The sequence below is a fragment of the Suncus etruscus genome, chromosome 18, assembly GCF_024139225.1.
Source record: "Suncus etruscus isolate mSunEtr1 chromosome 18, mSunEtr1.pri.cur, whole genome shotgun sequence".
NCBI classification, from domain to species: domain Eukaryota; kingdom Metazoa; phylum Chordata; class Mammalia; order Eulipotyphla; family Soricidae; genus Suncus; species Suncus etruscus.
In genome coordinates, this window is record NC_064865.1 from 63090890 (window position 1) to 63117608 (window position 26719).

A 26719-nucleotide genomic window follows, 5' to 3' on the forward strand; every position below is an offset into this window, starting at 1 on the left:
GTCTTGCCTTCCATGTTACGGGAAACGGTTATAAAAACAGACAGTGAATTATGATTTGTATATAGACAAGAAAAGTGTCAGTATAAACAAGGGAGAGTTCATAAATGTTATTTAATCAGCTGAGTATGAAATTGGTTCCGCCAGTATAAGATTTGTGAAAAAAGACACTTGAAAAACAGTCTAAGGTTTCAGCTGCATTTCTACAAGAAAAAAAACAACAAACCAAACAAATTTGGGTTTGTCAGAGTCTGCCCGTTCCTGAGGCGGGCTGCCATCCCAACTGCATCAATTCTGCCCTGCACCCCAACAGAATTTGGGTCTGCTTGGCACTGTCAGCTGGGTCCCGAGCTTTCCAAGAACCTGTCCCAGGGGATCCCCAGTCTGTGCTCCCTCAGGCGTGCCAGGCTGTGCCGCAATGCCCAGATATACCACAGAGTGGCACTGGGCTGAGACCTCCAGGTTTGCGTCCAGAATTGGGGGAGCTCACAGGTCTGGCCCCCCCCCTCACCTGTATGCCCCCTTCTCTCCCTGATGTCACCAAGACCTTAGAAGTCCTCACTCCCTCCAGCAGGGCGGCGGCCATGAAGCACCTTCCCCCTGAAGGAGGAAATGCAGGTCGGGAGGCATGGCCCCTAGTGGCAACCACACGCCCTCACGACCATGTTTCGGTATTTCTTGAGGATGACGTTGGAGCTGTCGTCAAAATAGAGCACGGAGATGGCATTGAGCTTGGTGGGCGCGCAGCAGGGCTTGGGCACGAAGTTGGGGTTCATCAGGTGCACCTGGGCAGAGGGGAGAGGTCAGCAGCCAGCCCCCTTGCTCCCTGCAACCCCGGGCCTGCCTACACTCACCAGCGTCTGCACAATGGCATGGTTGGTGGCGTTCATGTGCGCATTGAGCGGGAAAGCGCACTCCCCATCGCAGTAGTTGGCCGCGTAACCCTTGGGTGCGATGATCCAGTCCTGTGGGTGTGGACCAGTGAGCCCAGGGGCGGGGTGGTATGCCCAGAGCAACCCACAGTGCCCAGTCCTGGCCCACCTGCTGGCTGTAGGCACAGGGTGACTGCTCTGGGCCGGGACCCCCTTCCTGGCTCATGATGCCTGCCACAGTCAGGGTAGGCAGGAGGGCACAGCTCAGAGCACCAGGGACCTTCCCTCAGCAGGGCTGTTGCCAGGAACCAGCGCAAGAGCTTCCCAGGGCACCTGGCTACCTAGATGCCCGCCTGTTCCCTCAGTGCCCCCCTTGGACCCCACAGCATCCCCCGCCCCGTGCCCGCACCCTGGCCCTGCCCACCTGCCAGCCCAGGTCCTGGAAACTGACGTAGAGTTCATGCCTCCTGCAGGCAGACTTCAGCTCGCTGTTGCTGAGATCTAGAGACACAGGAGCCCTCAGCCCCATGCTGTCCGGGCCCCGGGCCCAGGCATCTCTGGGCATCTGCCGAAGGACCGGAGCTTGGGACATGTACCCCACAGCAGACGGGGTGTCTGGGTGAGGTGGTGACCCCCCAAAGACTTGGTCCTTCCTTGTGGGGTCCCGCCCCGTCCCCTTGCCCAGAGCTGCCACACCTAAGCCCCCACCCAAACCAGCCCAGGTAGGCCAGACTCCAGAGGGGCTCCAGGCCCCCCATCTCAGAAAGGGAGATCCCAGAAGCTGTCCCTATGGGCAGGAGGTGTAACACGGTCCCATGGGCACACGCCTATCCGCTCTGACCAGGCTCCTGTCTAGCACCGTAGTCCCACTGGAGTACTGAGCTCCTGCCCCCTAGGCTCAGACTCACTGGTGGGACCCAGAGTCCCCTGAGCCCCAAAAATATGGAGTGATGGGGCTGGAGAGATAGCACAGTGGCAGGGCATTTGCCTTGCATGCAGCTGATCCAGGACAGATGGTGGTTCAAATCCCAGCATCCCACCCATACTGTCCCCTGGGCTTGCCAGGAGTGATTTCTGAGCAGAGCCAAGAGTAATATATATATATATATATATTGGTTTTTGGATCACACCCGGCAGCACTTAGGGGTTACTCTTGGCTCTGCTCAGAAATCACTGCTTTAGCAGCCACATCTGTTGGCTAGGGCTGAATAAAGATGTTATCTCTCTGGAAGCCTGCCTGTGAGTGAGTTCAATAGCCGTCGCTTTCCTGGACCCAGATACCCGCCGGCTGAAGGGGGTTGCAGAGCCACGTGGCCTGGGATGGCAGAGAAAGGCCTCCATCTCCATCCACCATCCAAGTCCATCCTAAGGGCTTAATGCAACAATGAGGGATATATATATATATATATATATATATATATATATATATATATATATATATATATATGTGTGTGTGTGTATATGTATATGTATATATATGTATATGTATATATGTATATGTATATATATATATTTGATAAGCAGGAATAAAAATGTGCCTTACACCAGGCAAGGCGCCTAGCTCATGCCAGCCTCATGCCAGCCCTGTGTGAGGAATGGAGCTGCTGCAGAAGGAGTGTGGTGTTCCTCAGGCCGGGTGAACCGTGTGAGAGAGGCTGGGAGCGGGGTGCTGAGAAGTGACCCCTAGGACATAGGGTCACTGTCTAACGAGGATGGGTCACAGGCCTCAGGTCCATCCCAGCCCAGTAGCATCGGAACAAGGGACACCAGAACCACACCTATGTGCAGACACCAGTGGAGGGAGAAGACAGGTGGGGCTGGGAGGCCCCCAGGCACTACTGCAAGGTTCCTACAGTGCAGCTGGCGCAGAGGAAGCAGTGGCAAAGGTGACAGGACCCCTCTCCCCAAGTCCTGCTGGGCCAGACACATAAGAAGAGGGACCTTCAAATCTTTAAAAATGCTGTTTGTTGAGGCCAAAGAGATAGCACAGTGGTAGGGGGTTTGCCTTGCACTCGGCCAACCCCAGGTGGACCCCGGCTCAATTCCCGGCATCCCATATGGTCCCCAAGCCTGCCAGGAGTGATATCTGAGTGCAGAGCCAGGAGTAACCCCTGAGTGCTGCCACCGGGGTGTGCCCCCCCAAAAAACAAAAAAGAAAAGAGAAAAAGAAATGCTGTTTGTTTCAAAGCCACACCTGGCAGTGTCAGGGCTCACTCCTTCCTCTGTGCCCTAGGGCTGACACCTCTACTTGATCTTAGCTAACAAACCAAGAAGCAAATGACTGGTGCACTCAGGGAATCATAGGGGATGCCAGTGATTGAACCCGGCTTGACCACTTGCAAGCCCAGGAGCCTCCCTGCTGTCCTGCTGCCTGTGGCCATGTGGGGGAAAGTTCCCCAGTGGCTGCTTTTCTGGACACAACAGGCAGCCCTAGTATCTGAGCCGGCCCGGCCACTGCGCCCTCTGCCGGCATGGAGTAGCCCCACACTGCAGCCTCTGGTGCTATGAAACTCAGATCTTAGCGCTGCTCTGGTACCTCTGATCTGACCAGGCCTCCCGTCCCCGCATCCCGATACCTACCGGCCACACTGCTGACCCTGGCCGTGTCCTGGGCAGGGCCTGAGCGGTTTCGGCTCTGCGGGCGCCGACGGGGTGCAGAACGAGCTGTGCGCACGCGGCTTTCACTAACTTTGAAGAAGGCCACCAGGAAGGGCTGCTTGTCTGAGGGCCCGTCCCTGCCCACCAGGCCCGCCGTGTGCGGGTGGATGCTGAGGCCTGCAACAGAGAGCCCCTCAGAGAGCTGCAGGACACCCCCCCGGCCCGTGGCGAGGCTGGGGCAGGGTGCTGGATACTCACCGTCCTGGGTGACGACACCCAGCTGCAGCCCCAGGTTGTGCTGGGGGGCCACCACCCACAGGCTGCCGGTGGCCGTGACGTCGAACTCCAGCCAGCCCTCCTCAGAGGCCCACACCAGCCGCCGGTCCAGCAGGAACAGGGAGGGGGCCCTGCAAGAGATGAGGAGTGAGGCCCAGCCCTGTGGCCGCTGCACTCTGTCCGGGACTGGGAACTGAGGTGGGCATCCACACCAGGCCCTGAGTGTGGGTGGAGAGAAGGGGTACAGGTCACGGCCACAGGTGAGCCTGATACAGCTGCTCAGGGCAGCTTTCAGGGAAGTGATAGAGGTGAGGTATGGACGGGCGAGTGGGTGGGTAGAGAGAATAGGTAGATAATGGATAGATGAGTGGGTGGGTGGATGGATGGATGGATTGGTGGATGGATGGATTAGTGGATAGATGGATGAATGGTTGGATGGGTGGATGGATGGATGGATTGGTGGATGGATGGATGAATGGATAGATGAATGGTTGGATGAATGGTTGGATGGATGGATGGATGGATGGATGGATGGATGGATGGATGGATGGATGGATGGATGGATGAATGGATGGATGGATGGATGGATGGATAGATTGGTGGATAGAATGGATGAATGGTTGGATGGGTGGATGGATGGATGGATGGATGGATGGATGGATGGATGGATGGATGGATGGATGGATGGATGGATGGATGGATGGTGGGTGGATGGATGGATTGATGGATGGATAGATGGATGGGTGGATGGATAGATGGATGCATTGGTGGAAAGATGGATTATTGGTTGGATGGAAAGATGGATGTGTCCAGGGTCCTTAGTTTATTTGGGGTGGGAGGTGTCTGGCCCACAACCAGCAGCACTCATGGGTTCCTCCTGTTCTGCACTCAGAAATCGCTCCCGGCACTCAGGGGACCATATGGGATGCCAGGAATCGAACTACCTCTCTGTCCTGGGTTGGCCCCATGCAAAGCAGATGCCCCATTGCTGTGCTATCTCTTCAGCCCCACAGGCTCTTTATGACCCCACCGGTGGCCAACTCACAGCCCCCGAGTGACCCAGGTGGGCTCCACTGTCCCTCCATCCTGGGATGCTGTGGGTCAGAATATCAACATGTACAGGTGAGTGTACAGGGGACTCTTCACACACTCAAGCACGCATGCACAATCTCAGACATATAGACTCACACAGACACTCGTACATATTCATATACTCAGACTCACATATTCAGACTCCCACAGACACACGCTCATACTCAGACATACACCCAGATATGCATTCTCACACTCTCACACCTGCACACACGCACTCTCATGCCCATGAGAAAGTGGAGCTGCCCCCAGATTTTCAAAGACCTTCATTCAGCTGCAGTTGATTCCTGGTCTTGATTTCTCAGGAAGTAACAAGTCTTAATTCAGCAAAACAGAGCACAACTTTGTGTGCATGCCTTGCTCCTAGGTTCAGCATTTCCTTCTTCTTTCTCCCCTCCATGACTTTCTCTCTCAAAGTTTATGCGCCCTATGAAGCAGCCATGTGACTGTGTCACTCGTCTGTCTGTAGTCATGTCTTCCATCCTGTCACCTCTCACTTGTCATTCATCATCTGCATTGATCCAGCGCATCTTAATTTATCTTTTTTAACTGATTATGTTATCAATAATTTATATAATCTCACCACCAAATGATCACCTGTCCATCATCTCTGTCTCAGTCCATCCTCCATTAACCAACCATGCCAGTGAATCTTCTATCTTCTATTCACCACTCATCCATGATACTCCCATAGTCATCTGTCCACACCACCACCCATTTACCATCCCTCCCCAACAAACCACCCCACCAGTCACCCTCTTGATTCTTCCATCTATCTATTCATCCATCAATCATCATCAATCTACCCAACCATCAACCCACCCACCCAACCACCCATTCCCCCAACCACCCATCCATCCATCGACCTATTCATCCATCTGTCCATTCATCTACTCATCCACACATCCATCATCTGTCATAAGTCTATCCTCTAACTCAACCATCAACCATCACACCCATTTATCCATCTATCCACACATTCACCCACCCACCCATCCCTCAATCTATCCACCAACCCACCCATCAGTCGTCCATCATAATCTTCCATCCATCCACCCATTCACCCATCATTCATTATTAATCTATCCAACCACCTCAACTTTTGGCCATCACAAACATCCATTGACCCTCATACCCATCCACCCATCCACCGTTCATTCACACATCCACTATCCTTCCACCCATCCATCCACGCACCTATCTACTATCTATCTACTCATCCACCATCTTTCCACCCACCTATTCATCTATTTATATCATCCACCCATCTACCCACACATCCATCCACCCATTCATCCATCCACCCATCCATCTACCTATCCATCCTGGCAGAACTTGGGGTGCCTGAGCCCCACAGTCTCAAGCCCCCTGTGAGGGGAACACCTGCAGCAGAAGGTCACAGATTAGGTCATAGAACGTTCTAGAAATATTCACTGGCATTCAGACCAGCATTACCACGAATTCTGGAAGCTGCAGGCCCTTCCAAAGCACTTTCAAACCCTTGACAGCCCCAGGAAGCCATGTCCAATGCCATTGCAGCTGCAGACGCAGAGACAGACCAGCGAGATCAAAGGCTGGTGGGTGACAGGCCCCCGCCCCCGCCTGCTCCCCACCAAGATCAAGGGCCTGCGGGTCCTTCGGAAAGACGGTGGGGGACAGATGGCCATACCCCTGCTCCCCTCTGAGAGGTCAGCAAAACAATGCAAGGGGTGTCCCAGGCTTGGAGCAGCCAGTCCAGCCTCAGGTCCTGCTGGCGGAAATTCTGGGCTTCTAGAAGACTCTCTCCCCCAAGTTTGTTCAGCTGCAGAGCCTGGGTCACGGTCCTGGGGACAGTCACCCAATTCCTGAGCATGGAGACTAAGTGTCTGGAAAATAGCAGAGCGGCCAAGCCCAGGAGGCTGGGAGGCCCCAGGTTCACTCAGAGACCTGCGCCCTGTGCCTAGCCAACCCAGACCTTCTAGAAGGAAGACGAGCCTTCCTGGGCAGCCAGGAGGAAGAGAGAGAAGAGAGTGGCAGGACTGGAGGTCACAGCCCCACTGACTGCTTCTGGATTCAGGGCCCTGCCTGGCTTCACCCACTTCCAAGCTGAACCTCGGGTCACCACTGGGGAAAGACTCACAGAAAGCTGCTTGCAAATGACATTTCCACAGTAGGGGAATCAGATCCCCAAGATGGAACACATGGGCCCCGAACTCAGCACCAGCCCTGTATCCGCCCACCCGTAGCCTGCTGGCCTGGGAGCTGCCACTCTCACCTGAACTGGACCCACCCACTTCTCAAGGCCTCGTGGCACCCACCCACCACAGCTCAATCCGCACGGCTGGGTTGTGGGCGTCCGGCAGATCCTTCCGCTCTCAGGGCACCACTGAGCCAGGACCGTCACGGACAACCTGAGCTCAGGGTTTAAGAATGGCTTGGATTGTTGAGGGTTTACCTGGTGGACCGTGCTGGAGGAGCAGCTGCAGAACACACACACACACACACACACACACACACACACACACACACACACACGCACACACACACACACAAACACACACACACACAAACACACACACACACACACACACGCACACACACACAAACACACACACACACACACACACACACACACACACACACACACACACACACACACACACACGCACACACGTCCAGTGAGAACATGAAAACTGGAGTCCGGAGATGCCATCTGGCCTGGCCACAGGTCTCCAAGACAGAGGGAAGGTACTTGCTTCTTTCCAAGACCCCTGGAGAAGGGTATGCAGCTAGGACACCCCAGGATGGGACAGATGGGGGAGGTGTCAAGGCTATCTTGGTTGTGTGTAGGAGGACAGCAGAGCACTTTCCCTCACTGAGTCAGAGAACAGCACCCAGGCAGCCCGAAAATGTGCCACAACACCAAATCTCTGCTGGGAGGAAGAAGGACCATCAGAACCCTCCTGGTGGGGTTTATGGCCTATGGTCTATGCTCAGACAGGGAAGAGGAGACACAACCAAGTTGCTCCTTCTACCCAGGGTTCAGCCTCTGCCCTGCCACAGCTGCTGCTTCTCTGTCCCCAGACCCTGCTTGGAGGGAAAGAGGCCCCGAATTGGACCCCGGCACCATGCACAGGACCAGCTGAAGCACACAGCATTCGGGCCTCCTAGTCAGGTCAAGCACTGCTGGCAGGGTCCTGGCTTCTCTGAGAAGAGCTCCAGGAAACAGCAGAGTGGTCATGCTGTACCCCAAAACACTCTGGGAAACAAACGCTACTGCAAAAAAGACTTTCACAGAGGCCAGAGCAAAAGAACAGTGGGCCCAGCTTTAATCCCCGACATTCCGTAGGGTCCCCAGAGTCTTCCAGGAGTGATTTCTGAGCATAGAGCCAGAAGCAACCCCTGAGCACTGCTGGGTGTGGCCGTAGACAAAACAGCAACAACAGAAAGATTTTCACAGGATGACAGACAGGCCCCAAATCCAGTGTCTGTACCAACTGATAAGTCTGGACACCCCATAAACTTTTGCAAAGCTTCTGCGCTGGTCCAGCAACCCCCCATTCTTCAGGTGGTAGGTCTGAGAGTTTGTGCAGCAAACTGGGCATTACTGCACCCTGGGCACTCACCACGGTCAGGGTCCATGGGGCCCGAGTCAGTGCCACGAGAGCCACCCCCTTCAGCAGCCTATGGCTCAGGGCCCTGGAAACAGGAGCCACGGCAGGAGAAAGAACTCCAGGGGTGGGCCAGAGTGATAGTACGGTGGTAGGGCGTTTGCCTTGCATGCTTCTAGCCCACGCAGACCTGGGTTCAATCCCCAGCATCCCATATGGTCCCCGAAGCCTGCCAGGAGTGATTTCTGAGTGCAAAGCCGGGAGTAACCCCTGAGCACCCTTGGGTATGGCCCAAAAAGAAAAAGAAAGAAAGAACTCCAGCAAAACCTTCACCCAAACAGCAAAAGCCCTTCCCACAGGGGAACTCGGTGACTCATTCTCAATGCTCACATTTATGCACACGACTTCACACACACACACACACACACACACACACACACACACACACACACACACACACACACACGCTCACACTCACACTCCACTCACACTCCCCGGGGGGTGCTCCTACCTGTGTGACTCCTCCTGCAGGACCTGGAAAACACTGACGAGGAAACTCTGGTTCTTGGCGCCTCCGGCCACGCAGTCCTTGTAGATGCGGAACTCTGCGGCCGTCATAGCCTCGCCCTCGGGGACCGGGGACAGGTTGAACTTGAAGGCTTGGTGGTGCCGCGGGTGCCGGGACAAGGCTTCGTCGTGCTCCACTGCAGGACAAAGAGAAGACACGGTCACAGTCAGGGCATCACAGGCCTTCAGACAGCGTGTCTGCCGAACTCTGGCTGCCCCAGTGTCACCCGCAGGAGCCAGGTAGGGTCTGGACTGCAGTGATGGGTGCTGGGGCCTGAGCTGGCTTGTCCCCCACAGCAGGAGAGGCAGGTGAGACCATGAGGGGCTCAGACCAACACCAGCCCTGAGCCCGGGGGAGAGCACTCCGCACTGCACAGCTGGTCTGAGTTTTGAGTCGTGGAGCTGAGGAAGCAACAGCTTGGGCACATATAAGGGTGAGTATGAGCACAGAAGTCCAGAGACAACTGTATAGGGAGCACCCACATCTGTCCTGAGGAGCATTCACACCTATCCTGGGGAGTACCCACATCTGTCCTGGGATGCACTCACGCTTGTCTTGGGGTACACTCACACCTGTCCCAGGGAGCACCTAAATCTGTCCTGGGGAGCACACACCTGGAGGAGCAGCCTCACCTGTCCTAGGGAGTACCCACATAGGTCCTGGGAAGCACCCACACCTGTCCTAAAGAGCACCCGCACCTCTACCAAGGGAGCACCTACCCTTGTTTAGGGGAAGGAAAAGAAAGGGACCCTCACAGTGCAGGGAAAGAGAGGGGAGACACTTGTCTCATGCAGCTGTGGAAGCCGTGACTCTGAGCAGAAATGATCCCCGGCACCCCACGGGGTCCCCTGTGTGGCCCAAAAGCTGAAACAACAACAGCAACAAAGGCTGATTTCTAGGGGCCAGAAGAGGGTGGAGGGGTGTCCATGTGGGGTTTGGGGAGGGCTGGGGTTCCTGCCCAAGACAGTGTCCAGAGGCAGCGGAAGGACAACAAACCTCAGGAAGATAAGTCATGGCATATGTCACAGATGCAGAGCCAACCTGGAGAAGAGCAGAGGGCGGGCACCAGGCTCGAGGCTCTGGAGCAGCCTACCCAATGCTCTGTGCCTGGCCATAGGTCGAGGATTGCCCGCGGACCAGCAGGGCAGTGCTGGGGGACAGTGGCCGGGTGTTCTTGAAAGGGAGATCGCCCCAAGGACCTTCCGATTTCCACTCAGGAGCACAGCCGGGAGATATGTGGGGTGGGGGTGCACTTCCCAGAAACATGGGGGATGGGGAGCATACCAGGAGACAGGGAGGACAGGGGGCAGCTTCCGTGGGGTCTCGCACTGTGCCCACTGACCTCTGGCCCCCTAGGTCTGGGGGTGCAATTGCTTCCACCTCCCAGAGGTGATGTTGGCCCTGGCCTTGCAGCAGGGGAGGAAATATCCCCCTAGAGACCCTCTGAGGACCCAAACCCCACGACCCCAACACCTCCACCTGGAAGACACGCCGGAGCCTCTGACCTCTGACTCTGAGCTGTTGAGGGCCAGCCCCACCCACGCAACCCTGGTCTCCTCCTAGCTCCCAGAGCCACAATTCCATTGGGACCTCAACCCCGAGTGCCATGACCGAGCACCAGGCCAGGCCTGAGGCCAGTGTCTGCGAGTCTGACGGTGACCACAGCAGGACAGGCTGCGGAGCTGCTGGTGGCCCCCTGCTGTGTTTTGGAAACTCCGAGTAAGCGGCTACTCTCGGCACCTGCGGGGAGGGGATGAGGCAGAGGCAGCCGGGTGACGTCAGGGTGACCCGCAGGCCGGCACGTCCTCGCCTCTCCCACAGAAAGCTGGAGGCGGGGTGAGGACTGCTTCGAGGGATTCCCCAAGGATAGGTGCCTGACGCCCCAAGCAGGCAGCAGCCCCGAGGGGCAGAGACCTCAGGGGGTGCAGGGACTGTCGCCCTCAGCACCGGGGCATGGCTGGGGGACCCCAGCTCAGGCTGTAGCAGGGTCTGCGCCGGGAGAGCTGAGGGGATTCATCTCCCGCCCCCAGCCCAGGGGCCCCCCAACACCCTACATCAGCATCCTGGCTGAAGCTGGATGGGAGGGGGAAAGGGACACACAATGACACCCCTAAAGACACTGGACGATGACAAACACCCTCACACACATGGCAACATGCACCAGCAAACATATGCATGCAGACATGTACACCCACATGCACTAACATATGTGTGGCACACTCCAACAGTTTCCTGCCGCGTGTGCGCGTACATGCAGCAACATACACTCACACATGCTACACGCGTGTATACATACACACACAGCTTGGCCGCTGGCCACTGCTTTCCGGGCCCACCTCGTTGTGTGGGTCTGGGCCCCACGCCCAGATGTCCCCCACCCCCAGCCTCCAGCAGACGCTCCTCAGACAGGCCCGGCCTGTGGCGTCTTGTCAATCAGCGGCAGCACTTCAGGTGGTTAAAGACGACTTGAGGGCCGGAGCCATAGTGCAGCAAGGAGGGCTTTGGCTTTGCATACAGCCTATCCGGGTTCAATCCCCAGCATCCCACAGGGTCCCCCGAGCCTGCCAGGAGTGATTCCTGAGCACAGAGCCAGGAGTAAGCCCTAAGCATCACTGGGGTGGGGGAGAAATCCATCAACCTAGATGAGAAGGGGTTAAGGGACGCTTCAGGTGACGGGCCTTGAAGATGATCCCTGGTACCTCACTAGGGGAAATCTTTGAGCACAGAGTTGGGAGTAAGGCCTGAGCACTGTTGGGTAAAGCAGGGGGGAAAAACCCTCCTTTTAATTTTTAAATTAATAAAATGAAATTGAAATAATTCATCAGCAGTCAGAAGGTGGAGAAACTGCTGAGGATCACAGGAAGGAGGAGAGAGGTGAAAATCCCACAAGATTCAGGTATGACCCATGCAGACGGGGACACAAATACACAGGAACTCACAAAGACACAGCTCGGCGCCCCCACCCCACTCAGTGTTTATAAACCTGGAGCTTCTGGCCAGTCGTCCTCTGCGTGTTCATCAACACCGAGCCGCCATCCATCTCCCACCTGTGCCGGTGGGCAGGGGATCGTGTCCTGCTCAGACTCTGGGGTTGACACAATGGCCCCCCTCAACCCCAAGCATCCTGGCTGCTTTGGGAATTCTTCATGTCTTTCTTTAGGGGTTCGGGGCTCCCTGCCCCCGCTTCGGAGGTGAGAGCTTCTTGGCTACCAGACCAGAGGCTCCAAGTCAGAATCTGAGGTTGTGGTGCAGCGAGGCATTGCCAGGCACTGGTGTGATCCAGGATTGCACCCAACTATGATCAGGGACAGTTCTGGGTCAGCTTTATGCAAGGCGTGTGCTCTACCCACTGAGCTTTCTCTACAGCCCTCCTCTGCTTTAACTCTGTCTTCTGCAGCTGTCTTCAGGAGAGTTTGCGGTTTGGCTCCCAGGATCATGGTTCACATGGGATGGGTTCCCAGGGTTCTTTGTCTGTCTCCTCATTTGCTGTCGGGCAGAGCAGGGAGGGCATAGACCCTGTGATTGACCTGCCTCAGTTTATAGCAGGAGAAGCACATGGCTGCAGAGGTTGGGGGAGAGAAGTCCTGCAGGGTCAGTGCCAGCAGCCAGAGTGATTTGTCCACTGGGAGAACTCTGAGCTTGAGGGAATGGACCAGGCCTGAGTGTTGGATCCTGGCGATTCATCTACAGTGGGCAGCGCCTGCTTGCCCAATCCTCTCTAGGCTCAGCTTGGGGAGGGGGTCGGGTGTTCCTTCTCTGTCAGGACCCCCTCCGAGCCTGTGTGCAAGCAGCTTCTGGGAGTTGAGGCCCCTTTAAGGCTCGCCGCTCATCCTGGGACCGTGCTGGGCTCCTCCAGATGTTTTGCACATCAGCCCAGCAGCTGCGCCCCTTCCGAGCCCTCGTCCTGTCTGTGCTGTTCTGCGCAGGTCCCCATGGAGCCCTTCCAGGCCCCAAAATGGCTCTCCCTGCCCCCACACCTGCCTTCTCTGGCGCTGTCCGGGTACATGGCGTTCGTCTATCCTACAAATCTGCGAATTCCATCGGCCCCTGAGTGACCGCCCCATCTTCCCTTGGCAGTTCCCGGGATCGAGAGTGAGAACGAGGCCCTGGGTTGAGGACAACACCCGGGAGACCTTGTGGGTGTCTGGAAGAGCATTTCTGGAGGGTCCTGAGGGGCTGGAGTCCCCCTTTCTCAGGTCCCAAAGATGCTGGTCTTGCTCCTGATCACGTGCAGGGGAGCAGCAGGAATTCTGTGGCCTGGGAACGGGCTCACGTGCTTCTTGGCTATTCCCAAAGGCTGCTGGGGGACACAAGTGGCCCATTCATTTCTGGTCCTTACCCCCTCTCTGGCTCAGGGTTGCAGGCGAGGTTGGGGTGGGGTGAATTAAGGGGTGAGCTGAGGGGCTTTGAGAAGCAAACAGGGTGTGGGTAGGTCCCGCCATGGCTAGGGAAACTGCTCCAGTATCAGGGGACCATCAGTATCTGCAGACCTCACCTCTCCTCTGAGAGTACCCCGGATTCAGAGCCACTCACTGCCAAGCCTAGGAGACCAGGTGACTCTCCAAAGCAGGCTTAGCTGGAACTCAAAATTGTGGGACTTGGGATTGGAGCCATCACACTATGAGGAAGGCACTTGCCTTGCACACTGCCGACGTGGGTTCGATCCCCAGCATCCCATAGGGTCCCCTGAATCCTTTGCCTGAGCTCAGAGGCAGGAGTAACCCCTGAGCATCACAGAGTATTTCCAAAAAGAAAAGGAAGAAAGAAAGGAGGGAGGGAGTTGAAGAAGGAAGGAAGGAAGGAAGGAAGGAAGGAAGGAAGGAAGGAAGGAAGGAAGGAAGGAAGGAAGGAAGGAAGGAAGGAAGGAAGGAAGGAAGGAAGGAGGGGAGGGAGGGAGGGAGGGAGGGAGGGAGGGAGGGAGGGAGGGAGGGGGGAGGGAGGGAGGGAGGGAGGGACCTGCTCGCTGACTCCCAGAAGTGTTGGGAAAATGTTCTCTCACTCCAGAATCCCATCGTGGAACCTGCTCATCACCATGGCGGCCGACGTGGCCTGGTTTCTTGGAGGTTGTGGACTCCCTGCCCCCAGTCAGCATAGTGGGCCTCGGACTGTCCCCAACCTCCAACAATGACGCAGCTGGGCTTGGGGCCTCCTTGAGCCGGGGGTCAGCTTCCCATGGAAGGACAGTCACTTCTCTGCACAAAAGTCCTCCAACATCAACTCACTCCCCTTGTCCTCTGTTTGATGTTCCCCCAAGCTCCTGGTGAGTCTCTCTGTCCTCTGAAGTTCAAAGGGTTTTGCAAGCTAGTCTGGCCCGGAGCAGGCATTGGTGCAAGTCCAGGGCTCTGGGAAGGGGTCTGGCCGAGGTCTGGCTTGGGCCTTCTCCGGTTTTGCGATTAGATTAGCTCGGTGATGGCATCTGCCAAGTCTTCCCTCTGCCCTCCCTCCCAGGTCCCTCAGCGACTCGGAGACAGACACTGGGGGGTGGAGGTGCACGGTGGGAGAGTCGGGAGGACTCTCAGAGCAGGTACGGGCCAACCCTGGGTTGGTTGCCAGATTTATGGACAGAAACTGGCAGAAGAAAAGGGCGCAGGGTGCTCATGCTACGGGAAAGAGTAACAGGTAAGATACACAATGATCGTATTGAGACCCACTCGTGGGCTGGAGAGATAGCACAGCGGTAGGGCATTTGTCTTGCACGCAGCCGATCCAGGACGGATGGTGGTTTGAATCCCAGCATCCCATATGGTCCCCGGAGCCTGCCAGGAATGATTTCTGAGTAGAAGCCAGGAGGAACACTTGAGTGCCATTGGGTGTGGCCCCCAAACCAAAAATAAATAAATAAATAAATAAATAAATAAATAAATAAATAAATAAATAAAAGACCCACTCGCACACTCCACAGCAGATGAACAAAGAGCAGATGGATGAGAGAAGGAAAGAGACTGAAGGAAGATGCGACCCCTCAGGCCTCCAGGTAGGACCCACAGTTGCTGTCCCTCCTAAAGGGTATCTTCTGCCCCCAGCAGCCTGGAGACAGTGCAAGTGATCCCAGGGTCTCTGGACAACCCCCAACCCTGCCTGCACCCTTCATGCACCCAGCTTCCCCTGTGGGCCCTTTAGCGCTGAGGTGGGCCCCACAGCTCATCCCTGAACTCGGGCTGTGGGATGTCCAGGAGCTGCTCTGTGCTCAGAAATCGCCCCTGGCCAGCTCCAGGGACCATAGGGGATGCCGGATATCAAGCCTGGATCTGTCCTGGATCAACTGCATATAAGGCCAACACCCTACTGCCGTGCTATCTCTCCGGCCCCAGGAGATGCTTTCTTGGATGTCACCCTGCAGTCTCACAATCTCCTGCAACGGCATATATGCACACCCCACACATGGACACGCCTGGTGTAGGGTTGCGAGTATCCGCGCGAACGTGTGTGTGTGTGTGTGTGTGTGTGTGTGTGTGTGTGTGTGCAGGCAGGCGTGTGCAGTGTCCAGTATTGCCTGGCACCCTGAGTCCCAGCATCCCCATGGATACGCCCTCCTGGAGGGACCCTAGCGTCACCTCTGCTGGACGCCTTCCCTGCCTCCCCTCCGTGTGGTACGTGGGCACTCCGCCTTCTACGAGCCACGGGGGGGGGGGGCAGGAAACACCCCCACAAAGGAGCCCCACCTGGCCTGAGCTCTGAAACTCAGTGAACAACAGGCCCAGGTCTGGGAGCCCCTTCTGGCCCAGACGGGAGCTTTTCCGGGACACCCTGAGCTTCTCAGGTTGGCACGGCCGTGAGCGGAGAGGGCCCTGTGGCGGAAAGAAAGCAGCAGGGGCCATTAGGTCAGCGCGGTCAGGGGCTGGTGCCAAGTGCCTGGCAGCTTCCCAGGCGAGGGGCGATGACCTGGCTTGTGGCATACGAGAGTCCTGAGTGGTCCCAGAGGCTTCTGTCCTGCCCACCAGAAGGTGGTCCCAGCCAAGGGCACAGGAGCAGGCGTAAGGAGTCACCATGGTCGCCAGCACCTGCTCCTCCCAGGGTCACCCACCAAGAGGGGCACAGCCCGGACCCCTCCCAGCCTGGGTGTCTACAGCGGGTGGGTGCCCTCCCCTTGTGGCAAGAAAGCAGGAGAGGTGCTAACGTGGGTGTGATTTCTCCCAAGAAGAGCCTCTGCTTCCGAGAATCACGAGCATCATGAGGTGATAAAAGCCGAGAGAAGCCATGGTGTGTGTGTGTGTGTGTGTGTGTGTGTGTGTGTGTGTGTGTGTGTGTGTGTGTGTGTGTGACATTTCAGGTTCTGCTCCAATAACCCCGAGACTCTGTGGGAGCCTGGCAGACCTCGTAGCTCGCAGCTGGGGGTGCCAGTTCCCGGTGTCTGGGCTCTTGGGCCAGGTGGGCTCCCCTAAGTAGGCACTTGTCCCCGGGCATCCTTGTTCCTCGTCATGAGCTTTCCGAAAACATCAGACATTTGAGATAAATAATGGGGGTAAGGGGAGTCTGGCAGAGAAAATCTTGGTGTGTGTGTGGGTGCACCTGCAGCACGAGAGAGAGAGAGAGAGAGAGAGAGAGAGAGAGAGAGAGAGAGACAGACAGACAGACAGACAGACAGACAGAGAGACAGAGAGACAGAGAGAGAAGTGGAGGGAGGAAGGGGGAGAGAGAGAGGAAAGAGATGGGGAAGCCTCCCTCATTCTGCCCTGTCCCCATGAACCCCTCACAGCCCCAGCCCCTCCCATACCCAGAGGAGAGAGGGGGTTTGCCTTGCACACAGCTGACCCAGGTTAGATCCCCACGCCTGCCAGAAGTAATTTCTGAGTTCAGAGCCAAGAGTAATCCCTTAGTTCCTCTGGGTATGGCCCAAAAGGATAAATACATAAATAAGTAAATAAATAAAGGCCAGAGCACTAGGGCCTGGGGGTGGGGCAGAAGCTGGGTGTGTGTGTGTGCCATGGCTCACTCCCATGAGGAGCGGCCAGTTATGTGGGTGGGGAGGGACAGAGAGACAGACCGACCAGTGGCAGCACACTGGATCAGTGCTTTGAGGCTGCATGGCCCTAAAGCTACACTGTCCTGGCCTCTTGGACCCGAGCAGTCCCGGGAGAGCCTGAGGCTCCTGAAATTAATTCCCTGAGCCTGGCCAGCTAGCTCCATCACTCTAGATCCCTCGCTGGAGAATGTTCTGGAAGAGCAGGCAAGCACCGGGCAGGACGTGGGGACTGGCAGACGCTTGTTCAGGACACAAATACATGAGCTCAGAGGTGGCCTCACAAACACGGCATCACCGAGGCTGAGTCACCCCTGCTCCTGAGACCAGCTGTGTGGGGAGCTCGCCAAGGATGCTCCTGGAGACGAACGGAGGGCTTGAGGAAGGTGGTGAGAGCACCACGGGGCAGGGCTGGAGGAGGAGGAGGAGCAGGAGGAGGAAGAGGGTTGGAAGGTCCAGCTCAGAAGTGCCGGGTCCTAGGCAGTACCTAGTAAGGGAAACTGAGGAAACTTTCAGGGTGCTGGCCTGGGGAGGACTGTCGGTGAGGACCTGCCTCCTCCCTCCACACTTCTCCCCCAGACTCTGGGTCACACCCCACAGCTTATCCCACTGGCACCCTCCACGAGTTGGTCATAATAAAGGCACCTGGGACATGTAAGCAGGAGGCCTCAGGTCTGATCCTTGGTGTTTCCGAGATCTCCCAGGTTCTCTCCAGTGCTCCTGAGGCCCTGCTGTAAGGCAGGTTTCTCCATTAGCTCACAACAGTGATGGGCAGGTGAGTCAGGCTATTTTAGAAACCAAATCCTTCACCAGTCTCTCCCCTGTCCCAAGTCTGCATCTGCGGTAGAAAGTCTCTCTCTCTCTCTCTCTCTCTCTCTCTCTCTCTGTCTCTCTCTCTGTCTCTCTCTCTCTGTCTCTCTCTCTCTCTCTCTCTCTCTCATTCCCTCCCTTTTTCCCTTTTAGACACTGTGGTTTTCAATACTGTTCCTGAAGGGGTGGTAGAAAGTCTCTCTCTCTCTCTCTCTCTCTCTCTCTGTCTCTCTCTGTCTGTCTCTGTCTCTCTCTCTCTCTCTCTCTCTGTCTCTCTCTGTCTGTCTCTGTCTCTGTCTCTCTCTCTCTGTCTGTCTCTGTCTCTGTCTCTCTCTCTCTGTCTCTCTCTCTCTGCCACATTAGGACAGAACCCCCCTTCAACAGGTCGAGTATGGCCAGGAACACAGCTGGGGACACCCGTCATCTTCTCACAGTATCCCCCAGCCTCGACAGCCCCTTCCCTACTCGGCGGGAGCAGACCCAGTGACGGATGACCCAGCAGCAGGGCCAGAGGCTGCTCTGTCACTTCTGCAGGAACTCCTCTGCATCTTTCCTTTTAATTAGTTCTTGATTTGGGGGCCACATCTGGCAGCACTCAGGGGTTCCTCCTGGCTCTGTGCTCAGACATCGTTCCTGGCAGGCTCGGGGGCCACATGGGCCCAGAATCAAAGCCGGCCCATCCCGGGTCGGCCATGTGCAAGGCCTGTCTATCACTGTGCTGTTGCTCCGGCCCTCTCTGCATCTTTCATCTTCCGGTCACGGGTTCTAGAGGTGTGAGATAGAGGGAAAGTGACCAAGAGAAAGCAGATTGGCCAGCATGAGCAGAGGGTGCTCGGAGGGTCCCGGGGGTGTAGAGGGGGTGGCAGACTGGGCCGGCTGATCCGCAGAAGCTATTCCTGCCAGACTCTGGCCCAGGAAGCTACAGACAGTAAACACGGGAGCCATGATCCACTGAGCAGATGCCACACGCTGGGCAAGTGGACACACACACACACACACACACACACACACACACACACGCACGCACGCACGCACACACACACACACACACACACACGCTGGGCCTCTCAGCCCAAGGTCACGGGAAAGGCTGGGGGCGGGGAGGGGAGGAGAAGGGGGTCTGTCTTTGTGCCTGTCCTGTGCTCGGCTCTCCTTGCCTTGCCGGAGATGAGAAAACAAGCTGAGCGTGAGGTCAGCGCTGAGCACAGGCGCCCGCCGCGACCGCCGCTATCTGCCAGCCGCCGGCCCTGAACCTGGACTCAGGAAGGGCCCTCCCCGCGGAGCCCGACCTCACTCTGCAGGAATGTTGGCAGGCAGCGCTGCCAGCCGGCCAGCTGGGACTCGGCTTGTGATACCAGGGCGGCAGGACTGGCCAAGGACGCCCGATGTCATGGCGATAAGCCCTGTTTTGGGGGGCCTCTCTCCTGCCCTCTGAGGGCAAAGCAAGCCGCTGGGCTCTGCCAGGGCATGGAGGGGGGGCAGCGAGAGTCCAGCCCCTTTCCAAACTGCAAACAGTTCTTGCGGTCAGCACGGTGGCCACTCATAGAATCTGGGATACTTGAAGGCCTGTTTGGAGGCCTGCTGGCATCGGAGGCTCCCCACGAAGGGAAACCCCGCAGAGTTCCAGACTGGGGCTCTCCCGCCTGCTGCTGGCCCTGGTTGGGCTGTGGGCAGCTGGGCGCCTTCTCCTGGCTTGGCCACTGGGCTCTGGCCTGCAGCCTGCTGGCCCCAGCCTCCCTCTCTCCAGCTTAGCATCTGTCTGCCCGCAGAGGGACGGCTCTGAGCGCTCCGGAGCAGGTGGGATTCAGGTCCCGGGGAGTTCCTGCTCTCCACTTTGGGTCCCAAAGTGTCTCTGATTCCTGCATGAAAGATCACCAAGGACCACAACCTCCCAGGCAGTCTGCATTCTTACAGGGTCTTAGCTACATCCCCAGTCCAAGTCTGGCCCATTCAAGGCCCTGCTTGCAGAGAAGTAGCATCGAGGGGCCTTGTGCAGAGTTCTGCACCCAGAGCATCAGGCCCACACTGAGACAGCCCAAGTTCAGGCCCTGGTTTGGCTTCTGAGCATTTCCAAAGCATCAGAGACAGAACCAGGTTTCCTCTGAGACAACTGTCCTCACAGGCCATTGTCACCTCCCAGCTGCTCTACACCCGGGGAAGGGAAACGGGAACTCGATGGGACAGAAACACACAGCAGCTCCTGGGTGGGTGGGGGGCTCTGGGAGGCCCACAAGACAGCACACAGGTCCCAGGACCCCTTGCACATCCCCACCAGTCACGATCCATGACCCGCCCGGTGGGTGAAATAGCAAAGACACGGTGACACAGCAGAATCTATCAGGAGGTGCTGGGCTGGGGTTCGGGGTTTTGTTTTGTTTCCGATGTTTGGGTCACGGGAATCCTTCCTCCCGCCTAATCGCACGGAAACGCAGCCCCAGGGGCAGCAGCCATGAGTCAGCACATTCACAAAGGCCCCCACATCCCCTGCCATCCGGAAAGCAGCAATGCAGACAAGGGGCCGAACAATGCCCTTAGCTTGCCCTGTGTCGGAGCTAAAGGAGACTTAGGCTGCGATTTCTGTTAATAGATTCTGACCCTCAGCATTGGTGGAGACCAGCAAGGCCCAGAAGCTCCCTCCAGCCACGACATCTGCAAACTGTCTTGTCCCTCGGGAGAAGCCGGCAGGCCTGGGGTCCCCCATGGCAAACAAGGCAGATGCTCGGGATAGACAACTTGGTCAAAGAATGGGACTTCGGAGCCCAAGTCTGAGCCGCAGACAGCTCTTGCAGATGTGGTTACAGACAAGGGTGTTCCCTCTCGTCTAATCATGGTTCCTAGGTGCAGCTTTGCTCAGGAGATTGCCAGTGTTTTTAGGACAATAAGTTTCTTGTTACTTCATAAAATACAAGTCAAGTCTCTCTGCTGAGACTATCAGAGCTTCAGCTGCTCCAAGCATCTGCAAAGCCATCAGTCACTTACAACTCGGAACACACAAAATGATGATGAGGTTCTGAAGATGGAGGATCAGGGCAACATGCTCCAAGAATATGCATTCCACAAGCCAATACACCTTTGTGGGCACAGACACAACAGAAAGGCTAGAACTGTCCCTCAATATCAAATCCACAGCCCCGAGTTGCTTCTGTGGAACCTGGAACCTGACCGGAGTCAGGTGTGCTTTATTTCTGAGCGAGCCAATGTCCGGACCGGGGATGGCTCATCTATCCCTCGGGGACACTGTCCAGGTCCACGGCTCACTCTTTCTCCGGCTACAGCTGTGGAGTATCCCAGCTGCCCTTGCAGGCAGACCCGTGGGGTCTCAGACAAATGAAACGGCTGGTTTGGAAGGAAAACAACTTACTGGCAATCAGCACGGCCCAGGAAATAACAGGGTGACACTGTGGCAGCTGTAGGGGGGGGGGTCCCCTGAATGGCAGAGAGTTGCTCGGGCTGGAAGATATTCCAGCTGCCTCTCTCCAAGGTCACTGAGCTGGCTGACCATTTCCTTCATGCTGGAAGAGGCCACAGAGCAAGTGTGACAAGCACCCAGATTGAATGTAGCTCTCGTGCCAGCCCATGATGACACTGGGAATCCCCACATGCTCCTGCCCCCGAGCAACTGGGTCTGAGGGGCAGAGGAACAGCTCTCAGATCCACTGCAGCCCAGGGTGGCCCGTGCGTGCGGGGGAGTGGACATCACTGTCGCCCCTACAACACTGGAACCTGAGAGTTTCCCTTCACTGAGTTGACACTGAATTGACACCAAACCCCTGCTAGAAAGTGTGTGGGAAAGGTTCTGCCCCGCCTCTTCCTGCAGTCTGGGACACCTGAGCCAGGTGTTTGAGGGCACACATGTCCCGGATGCATGAGATCTCCCAGAAGCCCTTAGGAAAGCATGATCCAAAGTGATCCTTGCCCTTCCTCCTGCTATTGCACTCCTCAGATATAAAGGATCCGGCCTTTGGGAGGAAGTTCTCTCGGACCCTGCATCCCTGGGCCAGACCCCTTGCACCTGTGGGCAGAGCTCGGCCTCTGGAATTCAGGGCGTGTGACAGGAAAGCCCAGAGGTGGGTGACAGGGGCTCCCGAATTGTTCCATCCTCAGGGGCCTCGTTCCCTAGCGACCTCCCTAGACTCCAAGGGATACTTTGGAACTTTTCCATGAAATGTTTTCTGGCTCTTTAAACACAGAAACGCTTTGCTGAAGAATGTAAACAAAACCCTGAGGGACACCGTCACCCCCTGGGAAATACTGTTCACCAGAGGACCCACCGGCCCTGACACACCTCACCCCTTCCCCCAAGGTTCAAATGTGAAGCACTTCAGGGCACACAGCACAGGGTAGAAAGACTCTCAAGTTCCAAGCAGTGCTCAAGGGCTACTCCTGGCTCAGTGCTCAGCCATTACTCCAGGGACCCTTGTGGTGCTAGAGGTCAGTGGGATGCCAAACAAGCACCTTCACTCCTGTCCTTTCTTTCTTTTTTTTTTGGGGGGGGGAGGGTCACACCCGGCAGTGCTCAGGGGTCACTCCTGGCTCTACAGAGAGGTCTAAACTCAGAAATTGCCCCTGGCAGGCACGGGGGGGTCATATGGGATGCCGGGTTTCGAACCACCGTCCTTCTGCATGAAAGGCAAACGCCTTACCTCCATGCTATCTCACCGGCCCCACTCCTGTCCTTTCTCTCCATCCTCCCTCAGCCTCTGAAAGGAGAACTGACGAGGTCCTCTTGCCTCAACTCCTGTCCTGTACCACAGGCATGGGCTGGAACATTCTAGAAACTTCCAGCGCTGCAGGATCCCTCCCTTGGCCATTTGGACTTGGCTGTTCCAGGAACAGTCTCAGCAACAGCTCCCCATGTCCCTTGATTTTGGGGGGGAACAATTCCAAGAATATCAGCCACTCTGCCCTGGGGGTGCTCTGCGGGTCCTCCCAGTTCCCTAAGTGTCTGCAGAGGGGTCAGTGGACAGCCAGGGTGGGGATGTTCAAAAAGACCTGAATGTGGTCCTTTCTTCGCTGTATCCAGGGACCAACAAGAAGCTCTGAGAGTGCCCCCAGATACGGGGAATGTCGGGGGCCAGAGGGTAGGTAGGGGGAGCCTTTAATCCCAAGCTCTCTCTCTCTCTCGCTCTCTCTCTCCTCTCTCTCTTCTCTCTCTCTTCTCTCTCTCCTCTCTCTCTTCTCTCTTCTCTCTCCTCTCTCCTCTCTCCTCTCTCCTCTCTCCTCTCTCCTCTCTCCTCTCTCCTCTCTCTCTCTCTCTCTCTCTCTCTCTCTCTCTCTCTCTCTCTCTCTCTCTCTCTCTCTCTCTCTCTCTCTCTCTCTCTCTCTCTCTCTCTCTCTCTCTCTCTCTCTCTCTCTCTCTCTCTCTCTCTCTCTCTCTCTCTCTCTCTCTCTCTCTCTCTCTCTCTCTCTCTCTCTCTCCCTCTCTCCCTCTCCCTCTCCCTCTCCCTCTCCCTCTCCCTCTCCCTCTCCCTCTAAGAAGCTCTGCTGCCCTCGCCTCGCCTCTCCTCGCAGGCAGGCAGGCAGCCCTGGCAGGCCTGGGAGGGTCGCGCTCAGGGATTTCCTGGAGAGGCGCTGGGGGGCGGCGCCCCTTCCCGGGCGGCGGAGCGGACACCAGCTCAGACGTGACCCGTGACCCGCTCTCCTCGGGTCCAAGGAGCGCTCAGGCCAGGGCAACTCCAGTGCACAAGTCCCGGGGTTCCCAGGAGCGCGGGCGTGGGGGGCTTCCCTGCCTTTTCCAGCCTGCCCCCCGTTTGGGCCCCGCAGAAACCTCCCCAAATCCGCTCAGCGGCCCCCGAGCGCGCATTGCGGGCACCTCCTCGCCTGGTCGCGCCGCGTCCAGGCGGGCAGAGCGGAAGGCGGCGGGGCCGGCCACAGGCGCCCGATTTAGCCTTGAATTTCCATCCCGTCGCCTGGCAACCTGCGCTGACCAGCTGGGCCCCGAGAGCGCAGGGGCAGCGTCCCCAGCGCGGCTCAGCCTTGGTTGGGGGCAGCGACCCGAGGGCACAGTGAGCGAGCTCCGGAGCTGGAGTGGCGTCGCGTGCGCCTTGGGTGCCTCCCCAAAGCCCCCCAGGGGTCTGTCAAGTTTGCCAAGTCCTGGCTGGCGAAGTGGCGCGCGCGCGTGGCGCGTTGGGGAGCAGAAGGCGACCAGGGCCTGGAGCCCTGGCGACCCCTCAACCCGAGCTCTGTCCCCAGCCAGAGCACTCGAGGGGTGGTGCAGGGGCATGCAGTGGAGACCGTGGCACACAGAAGTCAGGCTCGGAAAGGGACGCGCCCGTCTCCCCTACCCGCGCGCAGGTGGCACGCTGCGCCCCGTGCGCCCTGCGCGCCCCGTGCCAAGCCAAAACGGGTGGACGAAAGCATCGACGAGGCCCCCCTACTGCTCCCCACGCGTCGCGAGCCCTTACCCAAGCTGACGAAGCTCATCACCATGTCGGCGTCCTGGAGGAAGGCGCTGTCCTGCGCGCTGGCCAGGGGCGCGGTGGCCCCGGGTCCCCGGTTCATGAGACTCCCGCCGGGCAGCGGCTGCAGCCCCGCGTCCCGGGCGCGTTCGTCGCTGTCGTCGGCGGCCGCGAGGCTGCGGTACAGGTCCAGCATGAACCTGGGCGCGGAGGACAGGCGCCCGGCGGGGGGCTCCTCGTCCCCGTGGACCGGCCGGCGCTGGGGCGCAGGGGGCAGCGGCGGCGGCGGCGGCGGGGGCAGCGGGGGCTGCAGGCCGTGTAGGGGCCTAGGCCGGTGCGGGAGCCCCAGCACGGACAGAATCTCCTTCTGCATGGCGCGCTTCTCCAGCGTCCGCAGGCGCCGCGAGGGGAAGCCGGGGGCGGAGGGCGGCGGCGGCTCGGGGCGGCCCGGGGCTGCGGGCAGCGCACCCCCGGCCGCGGCTACGGCCCCGGGCAGGGGCGGCCTGAGCGGCGGGGGCCCGCAGCAGCCGCACAGCAAGCCCCACCACCAGCACAGCCAGGGCGCACGGCGGCCCGGCGCCCGCATCCCCGCCGGCGCGCCCCTCCGGCCCCGCCGCGCGCGCCTGGGGGGCCCCGAGCCTCCAGCGGGTCGCTCCGCCGGGCCGCCGCTCACTCCTTCTCCCGCATGGCCGGCGGAGGGGCCACTCCGCAGGCCGGCCCGGGCGAGCAGGAGGGCAGAGGGGCCTCGGCGGGCACCGCGCCCCGTGCGCCCTGGCACGCCTTGCGCACGTCTCCAAGGCGCAGGGATCTCTCCCGGGCGCCTCCTAGTCCCGCCGCGGGGCGCGTCGGGGCGCGGCGGCGGCCCTCCCCGGGCGACGGGCTCGGAGGGGCTCAGGGGTGCCCGGGGGTGGCTGGCATCGCCCCGTGCGCCCTGCCCGGCTGCACCCAGGGGTGGGCGTCCGGGGCCCCGCGGGGCTGCAGCCGCAGCTCTCGGTGCCGCCTGCCGCTCCTGCTCCCTCGGCTCCTCCAGGCGCGGCGGGCAGCGCGGCTCCACTCCCGGGCACTGGGCTGCGCGCAGGGCGGGCACCGGGGCGGGCACCGCGGGGCGCGCAGCTCGGGCCGCGCCGCCAACGTGGGGCTCTCCGAGCGCCGCTCGCGCAGGTACCGCTCCCGGGCCTGGCCACGCCCCCCGCCGGGAGGCCGCCAGCCAATGGGAACGCGCGCGTCTCGTTTCCTGCGCGTAAGCCACGCCCCCGCCCTGCCCAGCAGGTACCGCTCCCTGGTTGGGCCACGCCCCCGCCAGCCGGCCGCCGACCAATGGGAACGCGCGCGTCTCGCTGATTTGCATAGCCGCTTCCCCTCCCGGGCCGTCTCGCTAGGTACCACTCCCGGGGCCTGGCCACGCCCCGCCGAGCTGTCGTCGACCAATGGGAAGGCGCGCGTCTCGTTTCGTTTGCATGGCCACACCCCAGCCCGTCCCTGCTGCGCGCCTGGTCCAAGGATGCTGCTGGCCGGCCCAGGGCGCACCCAGCCCGCAGACCGCCCAGGGGCGACTCGGTGTCACTGTGACGCCTTTTCACTTTGGAAAGCCCAGTGAGCCGTGTAGCATTCATTCTCCTGAGCTCTGAGCCAGAACGGAGAGGCTTTCCTCTTGGCCCGATTGTCTTTGCCAAGGGTAATCCCCAAGGATGTGGGTTCCGATCGCCCTAACATCTAGAGGCCAGATTCCTTGTCTTGCACATTGGGGAACCGTTGTTCTTTTCTTTTTTATTGTTTTTTTTTTGGGGGGGGGTTTGGAGCCACACTCACCAGTGCTCAGGGCTTACCTGGCCTTGCAGTCAGAAATCACTCAGGAATCCTGCAGGCTTGGGGGACCACGTTAAGATTCTGGGGATGGCATTTTGGGGATGAGTCTGCCGTGTGCTATTACCCTCCCTGCTGTACTATAGCTCCAGCTCTGAGATTTTATATTCTTTTGCTTGTTTGTTTTTCTTTTTCTTTCCGGGCCACATCCGACATGTGCTCAGGACTTAACTCCTGGCTCTGCTCTGCACTCAGGGTCCACTCCTGGTGGGCTCTGAGGACCCTATGGGATGCTGGAGATTGGACCTGGGTCAGTTACTTGCAAAGCAGATACCCTACCTGCTGTGCTATCATTCCGCGCCCCCCTATTTTTAAGTATAAATAAATTCTTTGACTCACTGTGAAATAGTTATAAAGTTGTTCAAGACTGAGTTTCAGTCATACAACTTAGGGCACAATTTCCGCCACCAATAATATCTCGTTTCCCTTCCACCTTCCCCACTGACTGCCTCTGTAACAAACATTCTCTCTCTCTTGTTCTCTCCCTCTTCCTCTCTCTCTCTCACTCTCACTCTCTCTTTCTCTCAGACACTGGCTTTCAATACAGTTGCTGAAGGAGCATCATATACCTTATACCTCACTTGGGCAGAGAATTGACCCATATGCTCGAACTATTGAACTATCTCCTCATTTTGGGTTCAGGCCAGATTTGTTAGTTTGATTTGAATTAGTTTCCATAGAAAGTCCGTCTCCTT

General features: G+C 58.0%; 2 protein-coding genes across 2 annotated transcripts in view; one reads left to right on the forward strand and one right to left on the reverse strand.

Annotated features, from left to right (window-relative positions):
- SLC35B3 (solute carrier family 35 member B3) overlaps positions 1 to 26719 on the forward strand; it is a 301880-nt gene that overhangs the window by 108537 nt on the left and 166624 nt on the right. The window lies entirely within an intron of this gene.
- Positions 538 to 24747, reverse strand: BMP6 (bone morphogenetic protein 6). Its single transcript, XM_049764969.1, has 7 exons — positions 24168 to 24747; positions 8937 to 9129; positions 3726 to 3874; positions 3450 to 3644; positions 1294 to 1370; positions 852 to 962; positions 538 to 782 (listed from the first exon to the last, which is right to left on the reverse strand). Exons 1-7 carry the CDS (start codon positions 24745 to 24747, stop codon positions 633 to 635), a joined length of 1455 nt encoding a protein of 484 aa, XP_049620926.1. The 3' UTR covers positions 538 to 632.

What these genes read in the sequence shown, in the direction of transcription:
- BMP6 (XM_049764969.1), bottom strand. Translation starts at nt 24,747, where the DNA reads ATGCGGGCGCCGGGCCGCCGTGCGCCCTGGCTGTGCTGGTGGTGGGGC. An exon ending in CTGCAGGAGGAGTCACACAG is followed by an intron (nt 3,875 to 8,936) that starts GTAGGAGCACCC and finishes CATCTCTTGCAG; the next exon opens with GGCCCCCTCCCTGTTCCTGC. An exon ending in GGGTGTCGTCACCCAGGACG is followed by an intron (nt 3,645 to 3,725) that starts GTGAGTATCCAG and finishes TCTCTGTTGCAG; the next exon opens with GCCTCAGCATCCACCCGCAC.